The sequence below is a fragment of the Sinohyriopsis cumingii genome, chromosome 6, assembly GCF_028554795.1.
Source record: "Sinohyriopsis cumingii isolate HCF-2022 chromosome 6, ASM2855479v2, whole genome shotgun sequence".
Taxonomy (NCBI): Eukaryota; Metazoa; Mollusca; class Bivalvia; order Unionida; family Unionidae; genus Sinohyriopsis; species Sinohyriopsis cumingii.
The window spans coordinates 74,290,938-74,315,489 of NC_142966.1; the positions used below are offsets into that span (position 1 = coordinate 74,290,938).

A 24,552-nucleotide genomic window follows, 5' to 3' on the forward strand; every position below is an offset into this window, starting at 1 on the left:
CTATAACCACAGTGCCCAGGGTCCTCACCAGAGTTGTAGGAGTAATAGCTATGCACTTGAAGTTCAGTATCGGGGATTCTGCTCATCCAGCACTTCAAGAACTGCATAGCAGTAGCAAACAGTCCCAATTATGTCACATGACCCAATGTTGACTCAGTAGGACTTAGAGAATTAGATCACGTTCCTTCTCAAGATTTTATGTCCTAAGACTTCATTCTCAGCTTTTATCTCTCTTCTGGGAACTCTGAATTTTGCAGCAGACCTGATATCCCTAGAGAGAGTCCATTTACATTCTCTTCAGTTTCTCTTGGCAGTCTGGAAACCACACATGGATTCACTGTCAGATCGACATTTTTCAAGGATTGACAATCAAGTCTAGATTCTGATGGGGGTTTCTTTCTGTGGCCCTGAACTAGTCATATTGGGTGGGGGGGGCTCAGTTATATCCAGAAAGAGTACTTCTCCAGGGCCAGTAGTTATACCAAGAGAGCCTCTCACACAAAAAGAATTTGCCTTGAAAGGATGCATAGAAAATGTGAAGGACAGTGCACCATGTGGTCACCTTAGTCAGAACATCAGTTATCGGTAGTTGCGTACCTCAAATGACAAGGAGGTATTCATGCTCCTACTCTTTCATGGATGTCTGGAACCTTCTGTGATGGGCTGAGTCAAAATGGAGTACAGTCAGAGTTTGTCACATTCCAGAAGAAAAAAATATTGTTGCAGATAGTTTGTTTAGAAGAGGCAAGGTAGTCCAAACAGACTGGTTTCTACATCGAGAAGTTGCAGTCTATTTCTTCTTTGGGAGAAACCTCAAGTGAAGTTGTTTGCAATGAAACTCAACATCCATTATATTTCCCCACCTGTAGACCAAACACCTTGGTTGAACAGTGGACACCCTTAGACTGAGGTAGAATCAACTGTTTACTTATGAATTCCCTCCCTTCAGGTTGTAAAGGTCTCATAGACTACCTTAGGTTGGGGTGGGGTGCTCCCAGGATTATCTTTAATTTTTACAGAAGTTCCACCCTGGCTCGTTTTTGTTAGAAATTGAAGTAGTGATAGAGATGCAAAGCTCCGAGCCCCCAGTCAGCGATGCCGACAGTTAAATTACTGAATACACAAAAGGTGAAATTCAAATAAACAACAAGTTTAATGCCATTCAGTAACGGATAGTCCTTCCTCAAATGAAATTCAATATTCAAAACCCTATCACTCATCTTTCACTCAACCAAGTGACGGCCTATTTCATCATCTGACTTAGTGTGATAGATTTTCCTCCTGTCCTGTGTTTCTACTCATCTGTAGTATTTCTTGACTGGTACCCAGTACCCCTTCAGTTCAACAACCATGTCCTTCACCCTTCCACTTCCGTTCTCTCCTTTTCTTGTCTCCCAGAGACTTGGGACCAACTGTACCAGGGTATTTCCTTTCTCTGTCTCCTACAGCTCCTCCGGTCCCTAAAAGTTTCCTGTCCGAAGCTCCTTTGTAATTCCCAGAATAACACTGTTTCCCACCAATTTCAAATGACGTCGGAGTAGCTTATACTTCCTTAAGTAATTCCCGCAAGATTGTTTAGCGACTACTCACGTTTTAGCTTTAAGACACTAGATTTAAACTTGTGATTCCAATGGTGGCCACGCCTTGCTCAATTCCGAGTGGATGTCGATTCACCGATGGTCTACATAAGTAGAGACATTGCCCCCTCCCAGGCAGTCTGTCAAGGGTGGATTTACGACCCCCACACGATGTTCCTTTGAGACCAACACCGGCAATTCATGCCACTTACCTGTGAATTGCACGCAGCCAAATAAGGTGCCAATAACAAGTTCCTATGGCCATGTTATATACAACTGGCTTCCCACCTGTCCTTTTGATGTCAGCTTGTTCGCAAGGCTGACACTCGCAACATTTATGAAGCAAATAATTAGCCTCAGGGACTAGCATATACATGTTCCAGTCTGGCTATTACTTCTTATAACGTGAAACAGGTTGACTGCACAGGTACTTAACAAATAAAGGATATTCACAGCTTGGATTATCCTGCTAACACCTCAACAGATATGTCCACAAATTGGAGATTAAAACAGTCAACAGTTAATTATGTTCTAACAGAAATGCCCACGGCCATAACTGGAATAGTAGACAAACATTTTCCATGTTTGAATATGAGCAGAAATATAGCATTTATGATGATTGCACTAAAACCAAATTAAAATATACAAATAAAACACAAATTTCACTCGACAAAACTTATTTCATTACTATTTATTTCTTAAAGTATTGCCACTGGTAGGAAATAGTGACATTTTCACCTCTCAAAATTTTATATATAGTGTACTGAGAATTGTTTTGGTACTAAAGAAAAAATGTAGGTCTTCTTATAAGATGAAAATTTCATGATGTTGATTCAAATTTCCAGGCATTAACTGATATTTTTGACATAAAACAAGCAATTTATCAGGGATTTGTTTGTCTATTTCAGTTGAGATTTTCTTCATATTCAACAATTAAGTGTCAATTCTTCTGACATTTTGTAGAAAATAAAATTAGATCTATGCTTGCCCCCACATTATAAGCAGGTTTGCTAGTTATCTGGGCACAGGTATTGAGATAGAGAGAGGTGTATATTATGTGTGTGCATGTTTGTCCAATAACAAATCATACCCATGCCATGTGTTATGGCATCTCAACTGACTCACTAGCACCAATGTCCAGATCCACAAGTCCATATGCTCTTCCCCTAACAAGGTTGAAAGTAACAACTCAGTGTGCACAAGAATTTGCTTGCAAGACAGACAGAATTTAGCATGCAAACCCACACTTGATTTCTATTTGGAAATTCATGATACATGTATTTGCATGGATTTATGATTACAGTAAAACCTGTTATGAGAGACCGCCCCTTCTGCCAACCAAAAGCGGTCTCTCAAGACAGGTGGTCTCTCATAAGAGGTGTGTGAAATTGGACTGGTTTCAGGGTTAATAGTTAGCATTGATGAAAAATAAATAATACCCATACTCACTGTACATGTATCATATCCTTTATTCATAAATCTTCTTAAATATTGCATGCATTCCTCTCAAAATATCTTTATATAATAAAGATATACATCTATCAAACAACGAGAATAAAATTTATATTTCAGCATAATATTAATATGTACAAAAAATGAACAGTTAGATATGATGTATATATCTTATTCTATACACTTATTCACTTGTTTTTTAAGAAATCCATTATACTTCTTTGTTGACATGTTTTACTCAGCTGTTTGGTCTGAACATGTATCTCAATTATTGCCTTTTCCTGAATCAACTTTCCACTTACTGGTATGTTTTTAATCCTTGCAACACAAAACCACTCCCATACTCGCTCGTTCAGATCTCCGTAAACTGTCCGTCATGCCATGGCATATTTCCTCTGTGCTTGTGCACCTTTCTGCCATTCATTTCTAATGGACTCCTTGTCTTTGATTACATTTTGAACTTGCGTTTTACCGACGCCTAAGCTGACTGCTATTTTGCGAGCAGTCTCCCCTTTTCATTTCTTTCAATGACATTAATCCTTTCTTTCAGTATTAAAATTTTTCTTTTTTTCAGTGGAGGTTCTGCCATTGTTATTAGTGTTGATGTTTTAAAGACTATCGGTTTTGATCAGGTTTTGGGGAAATGTGGAATAAATATATATTATGTACCAATGAATGAAACCAAAAGATATAATTAACTCATCAAGAAACTCTGAGACGAAGTTTAAATCAACAGCGTTATAGCTCGACAAACAAAGGTTGCGACCATCTGCACCCAGGTAAACAGATGGTGGCTTGGTGAAACACTAACAAAAGAAATAAAAAATAATTTTAAAAAAATCCGGAAATGATTCTCACTTACTAGCTCATTCACCCTCCAGGCATTATGGATTAACTGGAAAGATAAACGATGTACTCAAACGTACACTGAAGCCCTTTCAATGATTTCTCACTGGGACATAAGGACTACCAATGTTTTGTGAGTTTTCATAAAGATAAAGAAAAAATACAAACCTCTAAATTGACTGCGTATATCCATCATTACTCCCTTTGATGTTACTCTTACTGGCTATTCACATGACTTCGGCACTACAATGGCAGTTAGTGCCATGTACTTTAGTCTGGTTTACTGCAGTTTACAAATGACACCGTATGCTGGAGTTGTAAATTTCACAAAACTGGCACTGTAGCAAGACAAATTCTTTTTAAATACTTTATTAGAGCAATCTTTACTATTTATGCAGTCTTTGTTACAAAGGATTAAATGATGGTTGGAGGTGTTTATCTCGATATATGGTTGTTCAACTATAGTGTTATTTAATGTGCACTTTGTTTGCATACTACATTTATCCCGAGCTCTAGTGTTTACAAAGGATTAAGTTAAGGTCAGTGGTTTCAATCTGTTTCGTTTTTTTGGTGATGCGGTCATTCATAGCAGTGTCAAAATGCAAATTTTGCCAAGAAATCACGGTCGCTGGTCGCGTTCAGCAGGTGGTCATTCATAACAGAGCGTTTATATAGTAAAATCGATCCGTGCATTATGATTGTGGTCAGAATTGACAGGTGGTCGCTCATAGCAGATGTCGCTCATGACAGGTTTTACTGTATATGTCAACACGCCTACCTGTCTGTAGTTGTTTCAGGTTTATTTACAACTTCCAAGAAATACCAATCATTAGAGTGTTCTACTTCGGTTCAAAGTTTACTCACTATAAAGAGTTCTGTTACATGTATACATATGTTTGACTGTTTTGCAGGGCCAGGCTTTTACCCTGAAGGAACGTCAGTTGATGGGAATCCATGGACTGCTGCCCCCTTGCATTATCACACAGGACCAGCAGATGATCCGTGTAATGAGCAACATCCGCAAACGACCAAATGATGTAGATAAATACATCTACCTCCTGGCTCTAATGGATAGAAATGAGCGTCTCTTCTACCGCTCATTGATTGAACATGTGGAGGAGCTAATGCCCATTGTTTATACCCCAACAGTGGGCAAGGCATGTCAGGAGTATGGATTGCTTTACAGAAGACCTAGGTATTAATGCTTTTCATGAATCTGTAGACAAACTTGGAATACCAGGATGATACAAAGATTCTCTTTATAGCCCACCATATCTGATTTAACCCTCTGTATCTGATTTAGCCCTCTGTGTCTGATATAGCCTTCCATATATGATATTCCCCTTTGTATCTGATTTAGCCCTCTGTATCTGATTTAGCCCTCTGTATCTGATTTAGCCCTCTGTGTCTGATATAGCCTTCCATATATGATCTTCCCCTTTGTATCTGATTTAGCCCTGTGTGTCTGATACAGCCTTCTATATAATGATGTTCCCCTTTGTATCTGATTTAGCTCTCTGTATCTGATACAGCCTTCTGTATATGGTGTTCCCCATTGTATCTGATTTAGCCCTCTGTATCTGATACAGCCTTCTGTATATGATCTTCCCCTTTGTATCTGATTTAGCCCTCTGTATCTGATACAGCCTTCTGTATATGATCTTCCCCTTTGTATCTGATTTAGCCCTCTGTATCTGATACAGCCTTTTGTATATGATATTCCCCTTTGTATCTGATTTAGCCCTCTGTATATGATCTTCCCCTTTGTATCTGATTTAGCCCTCTCTATCTGATACAGCCTTCTGAATATGATGTTCCCCTTTGTATCTGATTTAGCCCTCTGTATCTGATACAGCCTTCTGTATATGATGTTCCTCTTTGTATCTGATTTAGCCCTCTGCATCTGATACAGCCTTCTGTATATGATGTTCCCCATTGTATCTGATTTAGCCCTCTGTATCTGATACAGCCTTCTGTATATGATGTTCCCATTTGTATCTGATATAGCCTTTTGTATATGATCTTCCCTTTGTATCTGATTTAGCCCTCTGTATCTGATACAGCCTTCAGAATAAGGTGTTCCTCTTTGTATCTGATTTAGCCTTCTATATCTGATACAGCCTTCTGTATATGATCTTCCCCTTTGCATCTGATTTAGCCCTCTGTATCTGGAATAGCCTTCTGTATATGATCTTCCCCTTTGTATCTGATTTAGCCCTCTGTATCTGATACAGCCTTCTGTATGTGATGTTCCCCTTTGTATCTGATTTAGCCCTTTGTATCTGATACAGCCTTCTATATATGATGTTCCCCTTTGTATCTGATTTAGCCCTCTGTATCTGATACAGCCTTCTGTATATGATGTTCCTCTTTGTATCTGATTTAGCCCTCTGTGTCTGATATAGCCTTCCATATATGATCTTCCCCTTTGTATCTGATTTAGCCCTGTGTGTCTGATACAGCCTTCTATATAATGATGTTCCCCTTTGTATCTGATTTAGCCTTCTGTATCTGATTTAGCCCTCTGTATATGATCTTTGCCTTTGTATCTGATTTAGCCCTCTGTATCTGATACAGCCTTCTGTATATGATCTTCCCCTTTGTATCTGATTTAGCCCTCTGTATCTGATACAGCCTTCTGTATATGATCTTCCCCTTGGTATCCCGATTTAGCCCTCTGTTTCTGATACAGCTTTCTGTATATGATCTTCCCCTTTGTATATGATTTATCCCTCTGTATCTGATTTAGCCCTCTGTATTTGATACAGCCTTCTGTATATGATCTTCCCCTTTGTATCTGATACAGCCTTCTGTATATGATCTTCCCCTTTGTATCTGATTTAGCCCTCTGTATATGATCTTCCTCTTTGTATCTGATTTAGCCTTCTGTATCTGATACAGCCTTCTGTATATGATCTTCCCCTTTGTATCTGATTTAGCCCTCTGTATCTGATAAAGCCTTCTGTATATGATCTTCCCCTTTGTATCTGATTTAGCCCTCTGTATATGATCTTCCCCTTTGTATCTGATTTAGCCCTCTGTATCTGATACAGCCTTCTGTATGTGATGTTCCCCTTTGTATTTGATTTAGCCCTCTGTATCTGGTTTAGCCCTCTGTACCTGATACAGCCTTCTATATATGATGTTCCCCTCTATCTGATTTAGCCCTCTGTATCTGATACAGCCTTCTGTATATGATATTCCCCATTGTATCTGATATAGCCTTCTGTATATGATCTTCCCCTTTGTATCTGATTTAGCCCTCTTTGTCTGATACAGCCTTCTGTATATGATCTTCCCATTTGTATCTGATATAGCCTTTTGTATGTGATGTTCCCATTTGTATCTGATTTAGCCCTCTGTATCTGATTTAGCCCTCTGTATCTGATACAGCCTTCTGTATGTGATTTTCCCCTTTGTATCTGATTTAGCCCTCTGTATCTGATTTAGCCCTCTGTACTTGATACAGCCTTCTGTATATGATGTTCCCCTCTATCTGATTTAGCCCTCTGTATCTGATACAGCCTTCTGTATATGATATTCCCCATTGTATCTGATTTAGCCCTCTGTATCTGATACAGCCTTCTGTATATGATCTTCCCCTTTGTATCTGATTTAGCCCACTTTGTCTGATACAGCCTTCTGTATATGATGTTCCCATTTGTATCTGATATAGCCTTTTGTATATGATCTTCCCTTTGTATCTGATTTAGCCCTCTGTATCTGATACAGCCTTCAGAATAAGGTGTTCCTCTTTGTATCTGATTTAGCCTTCTATATCTGATACAGCCTTCTGTATATGATCTTCCCCTTTGCATCTGATTTAGCCCTCTGTATCTGGAATAGCCTTCTGTATATGATCTTCCCCTTTGTATCTGATTTAGCCCTCTGTATCTGATACAGCCTTCTGTATATGATGTTCCCCTTTGTATCTGATTTAGCCCTTTGTATCTGATACAGCCTTCTATATATGATGTTCCCCTTTGTATCTGATTTAGCCCTCTGTGTCTGATACAGCCTTCTGTATATGATGTTCCCCTTTGTATCTGTTTTAACCCTCTATCTGATACAGCCTTCTGTATACGATATTCCTCTTTGTGTCTGATTTAGCCCTCGAGAAAGGTATTGAACTAAAAGTTCCTTTTACACTTTTTCAGCAAAATAAGAATTAAGCCAAATGAGGGAGTTTTCATTACATTATTTAATAGATTTTCTGTTTTTCTAGCAAAATTTGATGGTCTACACGATCACAAGCTTTATGAAATTCAAACTTAATAGTAACAGAAATTTCTAATTTACTTAACGCTTCCAGTTATTTATCAGTCATATATATGAGTGCAGTTTCATGTGAGTCATTCTGTCCAAAACTAGACAGAATAAGATTATAAATGTTCAAATAGTTCATAAAAGATTCATATACATTATTTTTATAGTAATTATGAACTACAAGGAAGGATAGAGATGATTCTGTAGTTATTTACATTATCATTTGTTCCAGCTTTAAGCAGTTGTGGTAACTTAACACTTTTCCAACTCTGTAGAAAATTATTAGACCTAATACAGGCTATAAACTCTACTATAGCAGATGCAGCTGCCATTAGTATCCTTGATCCAATCATATCAAGTCTTGTGGCTTTACAGTCGTTCACTTTTTAGAAATATGTTTCAACACAAAACTAGTGACTCATTTTAGAAATTTAAACTTTTTATTGTTAAGGATTTTTATAGCACAAAACTTCTTGAGTTTTAGATGATCAGAGGAAAGTTTTTCAGCAACTGAAACGAGAATGTAATTAAAAATATTTTAGATGTTGCTTGGATTATCAATATAAATACCCTCTTTTGTTGAATGAAAAAATTTCAGTTTTAAATTTTCCAGCACCAGGCTTCGTAAAATCTCTCCAGATAACTTTTGGTTGGTTTCTATTTTCATTCATCCATTTTTTTTTGCAGTGTGTTCTTTCAGTTTGACTTGTCATTTTATTAATTTGATTCCTCCTAATTTTAAAATTCAGCTTGATTTCCTACAAATCTTAGATTGTCTCTTCAAAAATTTCTCAGGAGATCTAACATGGCAAGTGGGCTTTTTTCATCCTGTGTGATTATAAAGAGACAATTGTTTTACTATTTCCATGAACATAAACTCTCATCAATCTTTTTAAAGATTGGAATGTATTCCATGAGACCTGTTTCAGATCTTCTAGGAATTGAGATCCAACCTGACAGGTGGTCTTTTTTCATCCTGTGTGATTATAAAGGGTCAAGTTTGTTTACTATTTCCATGAACCTAAAATCTCATCAGTCTCTGTAAAGTTTGGAATGTATTCCGTGAGACCGGTTTCAGATCTTCCAGGAATTTAACATTATCAAAGTTTTGAAAAGAACTGTTAGTAATGGGTGTATGGATATTATTTTTCTTTGACATGCTATTGACTGTATGTGTTTTGAAAAGTTGCAGAGTGGTCACTTAAATCAATATCAGAAGCTATTACTTTCAGAACATTTCTTCTGTATTGGTATTAATATGGTCTATAAGTGTTTTGCAGATACATGTTATATGGTCTATACATGTTTTACACGTATATGTTATATGGACTTTAAGTGTTTTGCAGGTGCATATTATATAGTTTATGAGTGTATTCTAGGTAGATGTTACTCTTATGGATTCATTTAGGAGTTGATCCATACCAAATGGACCTCTCAGGTGGCCTATTAGTTGGAGTGTGTGCCTCGGATGCAGGAGGTCGTGGGTTCGATCCCCGGCCTTGTCGCAACAAAGACTTACAAAAATGGTACTAACAGCTGCCTCACTTGGTGCTCAGCATTAACTCATTAACCCCTGGAGGTTTTTGTCATTTTCATCTGAAATGTGAGTAGGAAATGCATTTTGGGGGCTATTTCTGAATACATCCTAATACATACATTGTCTTCCAAGAGGTTTTCCATTAGCTGAATGCCTAGTTGTGTTAGAAACATCATTTTCCATTGATTATTTTGCTCAGGCATGAACAGAAGGGTAAAAGTTGGAGTTCTGTTTTTTCTTTTTTTTTTTTGCTGAACAGACCCATTATTTTTGTATCGAGACCAATCTTTATTCCAGATGCCCACATTATCCTACTTTTTGCAAAGGTTCACCTATATGTGTGCAGTTCAGACCTGTCTGCCTTAGATCTGAGACCAAAAAGTCTAAAATCCAGACACAAAATCAGATTCCGACCACGGGCAGATTTTGAGTGGAAAAAAATAGGTTAAAAAATTAAGTTTTTCCCTCTGTATTTTGTAGTGCAACTAAAACGTCCAGATTATTTGGTATCATTGGAGATCTACATCTGTCTACCTTTCTATAATACCACCCACTTTAGTGTATCTTACATGACCTTGATGCTACAGAGCTGAGCAGTAGGCTACTACCTCCTGCCACGTAAAAGTGGTGCCAGGGGTTAATGAGTTAAGAGGTTAGTGTTAGGACTGGTCAGCCTGGTATTAAAATTATGTTCACAATGATCCTTTCTACAATAATCATTACTGGCACTGTATAAAACATTTCTGTTTCTTTTATTACATTTAACTCCTAGTCCATGAAAGTTACTACTGGTATTTAAAGACACAAGAATTTATCTGAGAAGCATTTATACTTTTAACGAGAAAGGTCACAACAGCATTTTATATTTTCACATTTACTGTATAAATTTGTAATTACAGTTACACATGAACATGCACAAGCAACTAGTAAATTTCCATATTCTGATCAACAAGCATGAAAGGGATCAAATCTGTTTTTGACAGGGGATACCTGAGTGTATTTCATCATTATCTGTAAGCAGTATGGGGCGGGGAGTAGTTCACTTTCTGAACACTGCAAAAATACTCCATGTTACTCACTTGAAGTTGACAATGGAAGTGGATTCAGAGAGGCATGTCTTTTGTTTTATTTCAGGCAGTGAAAACAGTATCTTCAAGTTTCAAAGTTCATCTCAGCCCATTGGATGCATGCAAAAATATATTTTGTTTTGACAAGCCCAGTGGACAACTCAGTTGATTAAAGAATGACCCGACCTTTATTTAGGGTACACAGGGCATTGGGGCATCCACTGTTTTTTAGAACAGTATAGGTAGCATGCACTTAGATTATTGAAGAAGCCTATTTGATTTTGGGGCTGTATAGTTAAAATCATTCTCACTCATTGAAGAAAAATAGTTTCTACACAAAAATTTAGTTCTCAACCAAGTATCTTCACCAAAGTCTCTGGATGGCTTGCATTTTGGGTAAGAAAGAAGACATGGTTTTGGAGTGGTGAACTTGAATGACAAATATCCTGCGATTAATGAAGAAAAGTAATTGTTTTGGCCTAATAACTTTAGTTTCAGTCCTCATTCCTTGACCAGAGATTGTTAAATGATTGTATTTGGAATGAAAAGGTTAAAGGTTAAGGTTTAGTGTGATTCGAAGAAAAATGCGTTTTGAAAAATAACTTATATTCTTGAGTAAATTCCAATGCTATAGTTTGGATGGCTTACTCTTAGAGCAATGAAGAAAGCTACTGAATAATTGGCTTTTTCATTTTCTCTCAAAGAACTTCTTGACACAGTTATTTAAATCATTTCGTTGGTTTTATATAGTGTTATATGGCACATCAAGACAGAAAGGTTATATAGTGCTGAGGGAATTAAGTTAAAGTGCCTTGTCCAAGGACACATCATGGTAGACATCCTGGGTTGATCCAAATCCATCAAAAGTTGAGCATGCAAAGTATTGATTGCAGCTCCAGCCTTCATTAGTAGCCTCTTGCAGCATGCAGTAAAGCACATCAGGCTTATTGTACATTACCAAGCTATTGTAGAATAACGTTTGCTTTTTAATATTTAATTAGAGACAGAGGTTGCAACATTGTCATTCTTATTGTCCAGTTGTTCCCATCATTTGGTTTTTTGTTTTGTGGGGAATAACACCATTTCTCAGTATATTGTAGGTGATACATTGTGGCCAATATATTTGGTGGAAGAAGAACCATCAAGTGACTGAAAGCTACTGACAAGCTTTCTAACATACCCATTTTGGTCAAGCCAAGACATGAACTTGCACAGAAAGTAGCGAGATGTGTGAGTGATCCGTAAAGGCAAGCTCCTTTGACCACTTGACCACCTGGGGCCTCCTCTCCCATCATTCTTAGTGCTGCAGTAAACTTTGGTAAAAAGTGATGTTGTATTGATTACATTAAATTGTAATGATTACTTCATTTCAAGCTGTGCAGTAGATTTTACAAAATAAAACTACCACAAATTTTATGATTTCAAGGTATATGTTATAATAATGGCAACATTGTTCAAAAGGTAACACAGTGTCCTGAGTAGCTATTAAATAAGGTCTTCATTCTAACATAAACTTAAATTTGAAATTAATTTGTTGTTTTTTTCATTCAGGGGACTGTTCTTGTCTATCAAGGATGCTGGTCATCTGTATCAAATGATGTGTAACTGGCCAGAGAAGGACATTAAGGTTTGTATACAGGCTTTCGAGTCAGCCTGAAACATGGCAATAAAACAGTGATGGTTAGGTTTTTATGGGAGGGAAATTAGTGCTACCCTTGTTTGTACCTACTTCCAGGTAAGTTTTGCATTTAGTCCATTTTGTAGCTTGTGATGTTGCTTGTAATGGCACAAGTCAACAACCATTCAACCTATTGTGATGCAGTTTGGTTAAATATTGTCTCATATACCCAGATTTGCCATTTATAGGTTTTTATCTGGTAATCTCTATTTTGGATGGAGTTTTGAATCGTGACAATTGTTGCTTAGCTCAGCAAGTTCTGATGCAGTTTGGAATGAAAATGGTCAGATAGACTTGCATGTGCTTTTTGTGTACCATCTTATTTACCTCATTGTTCACAGAGTTGTGCCCCTTGTCAATGAATTCTTCTCTTCACACGGAAATTTGGAATGTTGCTTACAATAGCATGGCTTAAAAAACCACTTGGCACATTGGTAAGACAAGTATTTCATGGACCAACATATCTCTTTTATGGGTTTGTCTCATGTACTCCCTTCAGGACAGATTTATGACGCTTGTCAATGAATACCATATTTTTACATGGAATGTATTGATAAGTTCTTAAGAAGTTTGATTTTCAAGCATTCCACATCATCATTAGAGGAGTCTTGTCTCCTCAATGCCCATATTCTCCTAACATTGGTTTTTCCAAGACACATTTAGGGCTGTTCAAGTAAAATATACCTGGGACCCAGGAAAGGCACTTTTAATGAGGAGTACTCACTTATAGTTGCAATTTAGAATTTTTTTATCTTTATAATATGAACTTGGTGAAATCGAAGTACACTGGCATATATTTTTTTAAAAACTGTCTTCCCTGGGTACCATGTATGTTTGACCCTTTACCTCATAGAGCATAGTTACGAAGTGCAGCATGCTATAAATAGAACACCTGTTACCTATTAGACTCCATACGTATAGGCCTACCTGTTAACTGTTAAGCAATGTAGTGTATGTTACGTTTAACAGCAGTTTTAACCATTTTACATTTTTGGTTCACATCTATTATGTGTAGAAAAATTTAAGAGTAAAGTCCAATTGTTATAGATGTGTAATTATTTTTCACGGAAGAATTTCTTATGTGCTTTAAAATCTTGAGAGAACTCGTTCACCATCAAGTCAGTGAGACTGCGTGACCAACCGTAGCTGCCATTTCTCATACTCGAAATTTACAAGTTTTTTGTCTGTGTCTACATCACTAAGTCATCTGAATTTGATAATTTATAAAAACTAATTGCTGCCTACATCAGTATCACAGCCTTTACCTAAGTTATTGAATCTTTCATTGTTGTGATTCTAATCGTGAAAACTTCGTAAGTACTGAATGAAATCCGCAGCCTCCATTTTACAGAGTGGAGATTACGAACCAATTACTTTAAATAGCAGATATCAACCAGAGCATAAACAGTGATCACATGATCTGATGTAATTGTCATTCGCAGAAATGAATGTAGTATTTAGTAGGGGTTTTCCCCGAAGGTGGCGCTATGAAAACTGTCTTAAAATGGCTGATGTTTACAGCAGACGTCAAAAGTCGCTTCCATGCGAATTGAATCGAGACGTCAAAAGGTGCTTCCTTACGAATGGAGTAGAGGTGTCCAAAGGCGCTTGCATGAGGTAAAGGGTTAAATGGAACAGCCCTTATCTGTTTAAGGCTCTTTGGAGCAAATTATGTTAAGTGATAGCTGAGTATTACGTAAAATAGTCTTGAATAACCCTTGAAAATGTTTCTCTAAAACACTAAACAGTATTTGTCAGAAAAACATTGTAATAAGTACAAAACCAGATAACTTTGGCATCTGTATTCTTACACGTTCCAACTAGTCAATGTTTGTCATGTAACTGAGCTGAAGCCCACTTGGACCTATTGTTACACTGTTGTGTTTAGAGTTACAAAAAAACTGTATTAATACATCTTAGCAGTTGCTGAACTACAGTGCGTACACTTTAAAGCAGTATTCATCAGAGCCATAATCTTGATTCACATCAATTGTGTGTGTGTGTGTGTGTGTGTGTGATTTGGATCTTTAACCTAACTTTAACAATTTTTCAGTCATATTGCTACGACGTCTGCAATGTGGCAGTTTATAGTGATGTATTAATGCAGCAGTTGCTGAGCTACAGTGCTTCCACTTTAAAGCAGTATTCATCAGGGCCTTAATATTGATTCACATTGTGAGTTGACCTTGTAATGAAGGATGTTTCAGTAAAGGTTATAGTATCTCAAAGGTGCATTAAAACAGAAATTTAGTACTTCATGTGAAATCATGTTGTAATTGGTTCTCATGAGTCAACAGACCAATCAGTCAATAAATAGTGATAGCTTGTTTTGATAGTGACATCACTTTACATAGGGTTAGCCTAGTCGTGTGATATCACCTCAAACATTTCAGTCATTACTTTTTATTATACAATACAGTGGCAGCAAACCGTTCAGTTTATATTTTAGTTTTTCATTTGTACTAATGACCTGATCTTTATACTAGACTACATACAGTTTTTGTTATGTTACGTGTTTAGGCTCTTTCAAACAGTAACAAGAAGAGAGTGAAGAAAACAAGTTAAAAATAAGAAAAAGAATTATGGTTTTACGAATCAAATCCAAAAATAATCCAAGATTTAAAAAATAGAAGTCCTAGTAATAAAAAGTCCTAATGACACTGAGTTAGAATCCTGATGAAATCCAGAATGGAAGGCAATGACGTATGCTGTGGTCAGCATCGTACTGATGCGTCAACAGCTCTTTGTTGAATCATAGAAGATAATAATATTCCAGTTTGAATTCTGTATAAATATCGATAACTGTCTTTGTCGAAAAATTAATTCAGAGCACAAGTACTTCCAGGGAAAAATAATTTGAAGAAAACTAAAATAATTAGCCCAAAACTGGTCACAACATAAAACACTTTAACTTCTCAAGTGTTAAGGCACTAATGACTATTATTTCTCAAAACATCAATAATAAATCTAGCTACAACGCAAAACAGATGCACGGATGTGGGTCAATCCTCTGGTAAAACTTAATCCATACACACTTTATGAATCTTACTCTGAGAAAGAATTTAAAACATTTTAAAAAGTTGTTTACAAGAAACCATCACTGTTTATGAATCAAGGTCAGGAACTTGGTCAGCATTAGATACAAAAATTCTATTATTAGTTGTTCATAACTGAATTAAATTTCTGGACAATGTCAAATCCAGTAAATAAATTACATTACAATAACATGTAATGGAATATATATAAAAAATAAACTAACAGACAAACAATTAAATTAAATCAAATATAAATTAAATCAAATATACTTAAGTTATAAGAAGCCATTTGGTTCTCTGACACTCAAGTCACTGACCATCCGGTCCTACTAAAGTGTTCCAAAAATAGCTCCATCAAACAGTGCAATTGTATGACAGAATTAAAACAATTTAATGGGATCCTTGTCTCTGTTTTAAACGGTTAATAGTATACCACAGGGCATTATTGCAATGAACAACTGTACCATGCTTAATTTAACATGAGATGTCTGTGATCTGTTTTACTTGCTATGGTGTTCTTCACTCAATTGACCGCTCCGGTGGCCTAGCGGTTAGAGTGTCCACCTTGGATGCGAGATGTCACAGGTTTGAACCCTGGCCAAGTCATGCCAAAGACAGATAAAAATGGTACTAGCAGCTGCCTCACTTGGCACTCGGCATTAAGAGGTTAGTTCTAGGACTGGTTGGCCTGGTATCAGGATAGCGTGACTTGGTGGGACATGATGCCCCAGTACTAGACATCACTATAAACTGCCACACTGCAGACATTGTAGCATTATGACTTAAATGATTTTAAAGCTGCGTTAAAAATTTGAATCACGCACACTTCACAGTTTAGTTTCCCATGACAACAAATAATAACAAATTATTGTGTTTACATCCCATGAAACACTGCTCAGAAAGTCGGTTAAGATAAGTTAGCAATAATATGATTTGATCCACTTGCAGGCCATAGTAGTGACAGATGGAGAGAGAATTCTGGGCCTGGGGGACTTGGGAGTCTATGGTATGGGCATACCTGTGGGAAAGCTCTCACTTTACACAGCTCTTGGAGGAATAGCTCCTAACCAGTGTCTCCCCATAATGCTGGATGTTGGAACAAACAATCAGGTAATCTTGAGCACATATAAATAAAAAAATTGTTTATAATGAAAACTGAAACTGTACCTTCTGCTTTCAGAAAATTTATGTGCAATATGGAATCCATTTGTAACAACTTTGTAAAGACCATAAAAAGATGTTGGTATAATTAAAATGCAAAACAAAATTGGTTATAAGTGATTGAAGGCTAACTTAGTATTACTTATATCATCATAAATATTAATTGTGTCCCAATAAACTTGCTTTAAATCTTGTATTAACTTTTGTTTACCAAATTTTTGAAATTGAAGCATTTAATATTTATACAAATGTTTTGCTTAATTTTGTTTCTTTTCCTAGCCGATTATACCATATGATGTTCACTTATAATAAGGGGAATAACTCCAAAATATACATGCACATCAAACACATTTGTATGATCAATCAGAGTGATTGCGTCCTTCGGTTCACAAGTTGGCTTTGTAATTAGCTGATACATCCCGTTCATAATGTCTTGTAAGAAAGACATTTTAAATTCATCAATATTAACCCATATTATAAGTGGGTTCACAAGTTATCTGACTGAGTTATTGAGGGAGAGATATATGTTGTTATTTTCTGAAACAAGTTCAAGTTCCATGATATCAGATTCAGTGTCAGAGGCCTTGGTGAAGAATTTTGAACTTTGTATTGTATGAACATATTAACTTCAACATCTTATATATAAACACTCACATTGGTCTGTGTCCCAGCTGCCAAACAAGTGTTTGCGAATTCGAAACTTGCTGTAGGATACCAGACTTTTTTCTTACTTTTTTTGTACCTTTATGTTCAAACTTTTCTTTAAACTTACTCATCCCATCTTTTTTTGTTTGTTTATTTGTTTGGGGTGGGGTGGGTGTTTTGTTTTATTCCTGCCATAGGACAGGCAATTAAATTAATAAGAAAAAAGTTTTGTTGCCAAGTTTGTTATGCTGAAGTTTATGAAGAATAGTAGGGATAGTATCGATACTTTGCAGTTACAAAGAAGAAACAAAATTAAGTTGGTTTCCTGCAAATTCTTATTTGTTATGGAGTGTTAGCTCGTATGAGGGACTTCTATTTATTGGAATAAATTATGCCAACTTAGGAACCAGCACTTTACAGTATACTGTTGAATAGTCCTTTACTGTAATTAAGACATGACTTGGTTGAACAAAACACAATACAAAAGATGGCTCAGATCCTCTTTCATGTATCTCATTTTCATCAGAAATTCAAAATTCTTTATCAGAAAACGGCAGTATTGTTAAATGTAGCTTTGCCTTAAACATACACAATTAAAAATAATGAATTACCATAAACTGAAAGGTGAGACCAATTCTGAAACTAATTATTTTTTTGTCTTATACCTGCAAAGCTTTTTGTTTTTTTCTTGGCATATGGTGTCATCCTTGTGAGGGCTGTTCCATTAAAACATTCATGGGACCCAGGGAAGGCACTTTTAAGTGGGGTACTCACTCATTGAAGCAATTTAGAAATGTCTCTGAACTCTGTGAAATCAAAGTTACCTGGCATATATTTTTTAAAAACTGCCTTCGCTAGGTACCATGTATGTTTAAATGGAACAGCCCTTTGCATGGCTATCCTTTGAAATTTAGGTTATTGGACAAAATCTGAGACATAATTCTGTAGAATTTTGTGCTTTGTTTGAAGCACAAAGGCAGTCGATAGGTCCTCTGTTTTATTGCTCTATTGTCTCATAGGCAGCATATAGGTCCTCAGTTATCTCACCCTACTTTTCCAAACTTTAACGTTTGCCGAGTCATGGTTCATATTTATGATGCACATACCAGTTAAAATGATGGAATAATATAACAGTGTTAAATATTTTTTTGTTTCTTTTTAAATGTTCAGAATTTTACATGTGTGCCAACATGTTGATGAAAATAAAAATATATTTCCTATTATCTTTTAAAATGTTTGATAGCTTTTATCTGCAGTTTAATTGCTTTGTATGTTTAAAACAATATGAAGCCTTAATTATCTTTGTTTTAATCATTACACCTTTTGCAGAAACTGCTTGATGATCCACTGTACATTGGTGCACGAATGAATAGAGTAACAGGAGAGAAATATGATGCTTTCATTGATGAGTTCATGGATTCAGTTGTCAAAAGGTATTCAGTGATTTTTTGTGCAATTTAATGTATTTTCTTTTTCATAAAAACATCTCTTTCTTTTTTCTTTCTGTGCAATAATTAAAAGTCCTGCTCAAACAATATCATTTGTTTATAGGTTCCTTTGAAATTAAAGACCTGCAGTATGTATCCTATGAGCAAAGAATTATCCATCCAGGCAGTGTTCTGTTATAGCATGCACCTATTCAGTGTTGATGCACACAACATGTATAATGAAAGAAGAAGTATCGCCTATATATGGCTAACAAGAAGGTCTTAGCTTTGGCATTACCAGCTTTTATATATGATTAGAATTGCATCCTTCCATATATGTAGAGAGAGAGAGAGAGAGATTTGTGTATCAATACCTTTGACTAAATTTTTTTATCACTTTACACCCCTTTTAAGTATCAGTTAATGATCCCCATTGTTTATTTCATCACCTTTTAACCTGCCTGACATGTATCCATCACCTTAGCATTTAACATTAATGCAATTTAGGATGTTTATTTCTGACTTTCTGCTTACTATGTTGCATCAAAAACAAAAGAAATTTTTCCAGTAAATAAATATAGTCATAATGTTCTGTGACAGGAATTTCATGCCATCCAAACAAGAGGAATTTTTGCTCAGTAGCCCATCTTGCATTATGCATCCATCGAAACAGTTTGTATTGTAAACTTCATCTCATAAACCAATTTCAGCCAAAATTAGCAGAGAATATTCTAGCACAAAGAGGTTTCAAATTTTTACAAATGATGCTGATTCACAGTCAGCCACAATTACACAAAATATATAAAAATATTTAAATGACTTCTTAGAAACAATTGAACAAAGTTTCAAATTTGAAAAACGTATCCTGGCAGGAAGACCTTTCAAGTTTATACAAATCATGTTGATTTGCATTCAGATAAAGCTGCCATTAATAAAAAGAGAAAAACCAGTGTTTACCTTTACCCTCATTTATGCTTCAGGGGCCCCCAATTTTTTTATTTGACCCACAGTTTTGATACTAAAGTTTTTTTTTTTTTTACTCAGTTTGACCCTTAGGTCTGACACCAAAGTGATTTTTGACTCTCAATCTAGTATCCCTAAGGGATACACTGAAAACCCACCTATCGTCATGAATATATTTTTTTTCACTTGTCAAAGACCAACAGATCAGTTTCAGCTAAACTATCACAGCACATCTTGGCATAAAGGCCTTTCAGATTTGTTCAAATGATATCAATCCACCATCAAATTTGGCCACTTGCGCTAAAAATAATAAAACCTTTAAATGACTTCTCCAGAGCCACTGAAATAGAATTTGACCAGACTTGATAGAAAACGTAATGGCATGAACAACTTTGATTTATAGATTGAAATGATTCTGATTCACAATCAAATATTGTTGCTGTTACCAAAACAATAATAAAAAGATCTTGTGACTTGTGTAAAATTGTTGAACAAAATTTGAGCAAATTTGATAACAAATGTCCGTCACAGAGAGCTTTAAATTTGTTCCTCAAATGCTGGCCTGCCACCAGATGTGACCACTGTTACTTAAAATACCAAAACCTTCGATGACTTTAACAAAACTGGAGAACTGGATTCAGTCATCTTTGACTTTAAAAATGTCGTACAAATGATGCCAATCCATGATCGGATTTGGCTACCATTCCAAGAAAATAAAAATTCCTCAAATGACTGCTTTCCAAAAACCACTGAAGAGAATATAGACATCATTCTGGAATGAAGACCTTTCAAATATATACAAATGATGGCCATGTACCATCAGATATGATGACTTCTTACAAATAGAAAGTCATCTAAATGACTTGTTCCATAGAATTATCGAATAGAATTTGACCAAATTTGCATCCTGGCATGTAGAACTTTTAAGCTCTTACAAAATGATGCCAATCCACCATAAGATATGGTCAACATTACAAAAAATAGAAAAACCTTTGCACTAGTTCTTCAGAACTTCTGAATAGATTTGACCAAACTTGATCAAGAATGTCCTGGCCTGAAAACGTTTCAAATTTATACAAATGATGTCAATCTGCATCAAATTTGGCCACCATTTCTGAAAATAGAAATACCTTTCAATGACTTCTCAAAAACCACTAAAAAGAATATGATCAGATTTGACAGAGACCATCCAGATAGTGGGCTTTCAGCCTGTGGACTACTGCTGCATATCTGCCATCAAATAAGGCCAACATTGCTAAAAACAGAATTACCTTTAAACAATTTTTTCACAAACACTGCTTGACAGAATGTCATAAAATATGACAGAAAGCATAGTGGCTTATGAGGTTTTCAGTCTTATACAAATGATTCTGATATGATCGCTAGTGCTAAAATAGAAAAACATTTAAATGACTTCTGAAAGAGAGATTATCAGTAATTGGAGAGATTTGATAGGAAGCATTCTGGTAATAATGGCATTGACAAGTTTTTATAAATGATGCAAATTTGACATCAAATATGGCCACTGTCACTCAAACTGGAAATCCTTTAAATGAAAGGTGAAGTTGTTTGCATTTAAAACATGCACAGTGGAGAGAATGGTTATACCTCTGCTACATTGTTGTGATGTGTCTGACATTTCTTTGGATATTGTACTTGTGAAATTGTTCATGATGTAATTACACTGCAAACTAAAATGACTGCTCCCTTGTGCTCAAAAAATCAGCCTCAACTTGTCTAAAGTTCACATTCTTTAGCAGCTATGAAAATAGGGAAAATTAATTTTGCCAGACTAGACAAAACAAGCTTCTGAAAGTGCAATCAGTGAATTACAAAATACATAAAATGTAAATTATCAGCTCTTGTTTTTATCAATTTACCTCTGAAGTTCAGGAAGTGAAAATGACCAAGTGGAGCTAGCAGTTTTTTTGAAAGGTGCACATCTGGAGTAAATCCAAGCTGTATACTCTATAACTCATTTTACACCCATCAATCATATACCAAAATAAAGGGAATTAAAGGTTCTTTGAACAGTACCCAAGATATACACAGTCTTTTTTAAATAGCCAGTATAATCAATGAGGAAACCCTGGGAAATTATTTTTATCGAAGTGGTAATGAGACAACAGGCCTATATGAATATAAGTTTCCAAAAATCTCATATTCTGTGTGGATTTTTGCAGCTGATTTCCTCCCACATGGTGTGCTTGAATTGAGATGTGCATTTTGAAAAGCATAATTTATTGCAAGTTTTGACCCAATGAAGGGTGTGTGTTAAGGCATGTAGGGCTATTCAGTCAAATGGGGTTCCTAGATTGTTTTAATACAGTGATATAGAGTCTAGGTGGATCAGTTTTAACTGTTGTTACCTATAGAGCTTTACTCTGCCACACTGGATGTACATTTCTGTATAATTGCAGATTTGGACGTTCTACACTGGTCCAGTTTGAAGATTTTGGAAATAATAATGCTTTCCGATTGCTGGAGAAATACAGACACACTTACTGTACATTCAATGATGACATCCAAGGTAAGTCAGTTCTTTTCAATGGGATTCTTCAGCTTTTTTAGTTGTACCTGAAGTTTCTTGTGATGGTTTGGAGTTTAAGATTTATGATTTTTGCACAGTATGTTAACCTCAGAAATAGGTCTTTATCGAAATGGATGACAGATATCAAAGTACCATCTCATCCTATTTTTAAAATGTAAAATAAACATAACTTTACTAGCTACAAGTCTTAAAATCATGTGACAGTAATAATTTGCTTGGGATTGGGTTTCAGATACATGGAATTCCATGCCTTAAAGCTATATGAGAATTTTGGTCAAGAACCTTCTAGATTGAAGGCAAATTGACACAAAAGTTAGACTGCCCCAGTGGCCTTGTGGTTAGAGTGTGCGCCTTGGCTGCGAGAGGTCATGGGTTTGAACTCTGGCTGAGTCATACCAAAGACTTGTAAAAATGGTATTTGCAACTGCCTTGCTTGGTGCTCAACAAGAAGTTTGTGTTAGGGCTGGTTGGCCTAGTGACAGAATAATGTGGCTGGGTGGGACATCACGCTACATGTCTGCCTCATGATGCCTCGTTGCTAGACATCACTAAACTGCCACACTGCAGACATCTTAGTGATATGACTGCAAAATTGCTAAAGTTTACATTAAACATCCAACACACGCACACAAAAAAGTTAATCAGAAAACTCAAAAATAATATTTGTACACATTTCTACATTGCCCTTTGATTTTGAACAGAAATATATGCAAGAGTTGATAATGTGCTCAAAGTATTAATTTGTTCAGAACATTGCGCAGGGTGAACTGGTGAAAACATTGACTGGAGAAAAAGAAAAGTTTATTTCCTTTACTCTGCATATTTGAGTGAAATAATCAGCCAAGGCATGAGCATTATGCCTGAATTGCTACTGGGTGAGGACTTTGAACACTTGAATATATATTTTTATATATCCATGGGCGATTTTGTGATAAACTTCTTGAATAGAATTGAACAGGAAATCTTGCTATGAGAATGTTTTATTGTAAAAATAATATATTTTGCAAAGGTTAACAATCAGGCACAGTATTAAAAAAATTCCTAAAATTTCTTGAAAATTCTAAAAGGATTTTTTATCATTGGCTTCATCAGTAGGTTCAATCTTTTGAGCTCTTTTCTACTTACAGTTATATGTACTTTGCACAATTCTACCATACCTTGTTCTTTCTGCTTGTATGTACTGTACTCTATTGTACCAAACCTTTTTATTTTCTACCTAGTTATATGTACTGTACACTGTTCTACCATACCTTTTTATTTTTACTTAAAATTGCTTGTTCTGTACACAGTTATGTCATACCATTTTATTTCTACTTTCAGTTATATGTACCATTCAGTATTTTACCATACCTTTTTATTTAATTTGCAGGCACAGCTGCTGTAGCAGCTTCAGGTGTATTCTCCTCCCTCAGAATAACGGGGAAAAAATTGTCAGACAATGTGTTCCTGATGCAAGGTGCAGGAGAGGTCAGACAGATTGCAATACAATTTTTAATTAGAGGGATAAATTTACACTGCCTTGGTTGAACTAAATTTTCTTAAAAAATTAAAATATACTTTATGCTATTATTTTAAATGCTTGGGCCCCCCCCCCCCCCAAAAAAAAAAAATGAAGTGCCTTCCTATCTGTCTCTTACAAAATATTGCAAGTGAGGGTTAGTTTATTGTCTCACCTGACCTTGGGCCTAGTGAGCTGATGGCATAGCCATGTGTCCATTGGGGCTCATTTGGCTGAGTGTTCTAATATGCTTGCCTTTACAAATCACTCACACATCTGTATGCGTTCGAGTCTCAGCTACTTGGGTATGTAAGAAAAGCTTGCCATTAGCTTGGCATGTGCTGTTAGTTTTTCTAGGGTTGTTCCTCCATCAAATATAATGACTACCATGAATAACCTATCGTGTGCTGAAAAATGGCATTGAATCTGTAACAATCATCAAACCTTTTAAACTTGGTAAATGGGTTTATGTCAGCATGACCTTGAATGACTTTGATCATGAGCAAGTGACTGCATATTCATCGTACATTTGTCTTTAAAAAAAAGTTTTATCATTATATAGTTATATAGTAAGATAGGTAAAATCAGTATAGTAGAAAATTTGAGAAAGTTTTCATAGTTATGTTCCTATAGTATTACACAAGCCTGCATAGTGTATGGGTATAGTTTTTTTAGCAAATTGAGTGATAGTAGACCTACAAGGGTCTAATGTGCCACTAAAATTGATGTTGGTGAGGAACGTTGTGGATTGGCAACTATTGGCAGTGTAGCAAAGGTGTCTCAGACTATTTAAAATCACTAACAGTCTATGGATTAATGGATAGTTCTTTACATGTGGTCATTGTTCTC

The 24,552-nt window shown here is 35.9% G+C and overlaps 1 protein-coding gene across 2 annotated transcripts in view; it reads left to right on the top strand.

The window, feature by feature from the left end:
• LOC149797216 (NADP-dependent malic enzyme-like) overlaps positions 1 to 24,552 on the top strand; it is a 79,474-nt gene that overhangs the window by 23,973 nt on the left and 30,949 nt on the right. For both annotated transcript variants that reach the window (XR_016421786.1, XM_089961904.1), the window contains exons 3-8: positions 4,787 to 5,070; positions 12,297 to 12,372; positions 16,407 to 16,568; positions 18,594 to 18,697; positions 22,075 to 22,184; positions 23,575 to 23,672. Coding sequence is in view for 1 of the 2 variants with exons in the window: in XM_089961904.1 (XP_089818030.1) it covers positions 4,787 to 5,070; positions 12,297 to 12,372; positions 16,407 to 16,568; positions 18,594 to 18,697; positions 22,075 to 22,184; positions 23,575 to 23,672 (834 nt within the window). In the remaining variant the exon portion in view is untranslated. The remainder of the gene's footprint in view (positions 1 to 4,786; positions 5,071 to 12,296; positions 12,373 to 16,406; positions 16,569 to 18,593; positions 18,698 to 22,074; positions 22,185 to 23,574; positions 23,673 to 24,552) is intronic.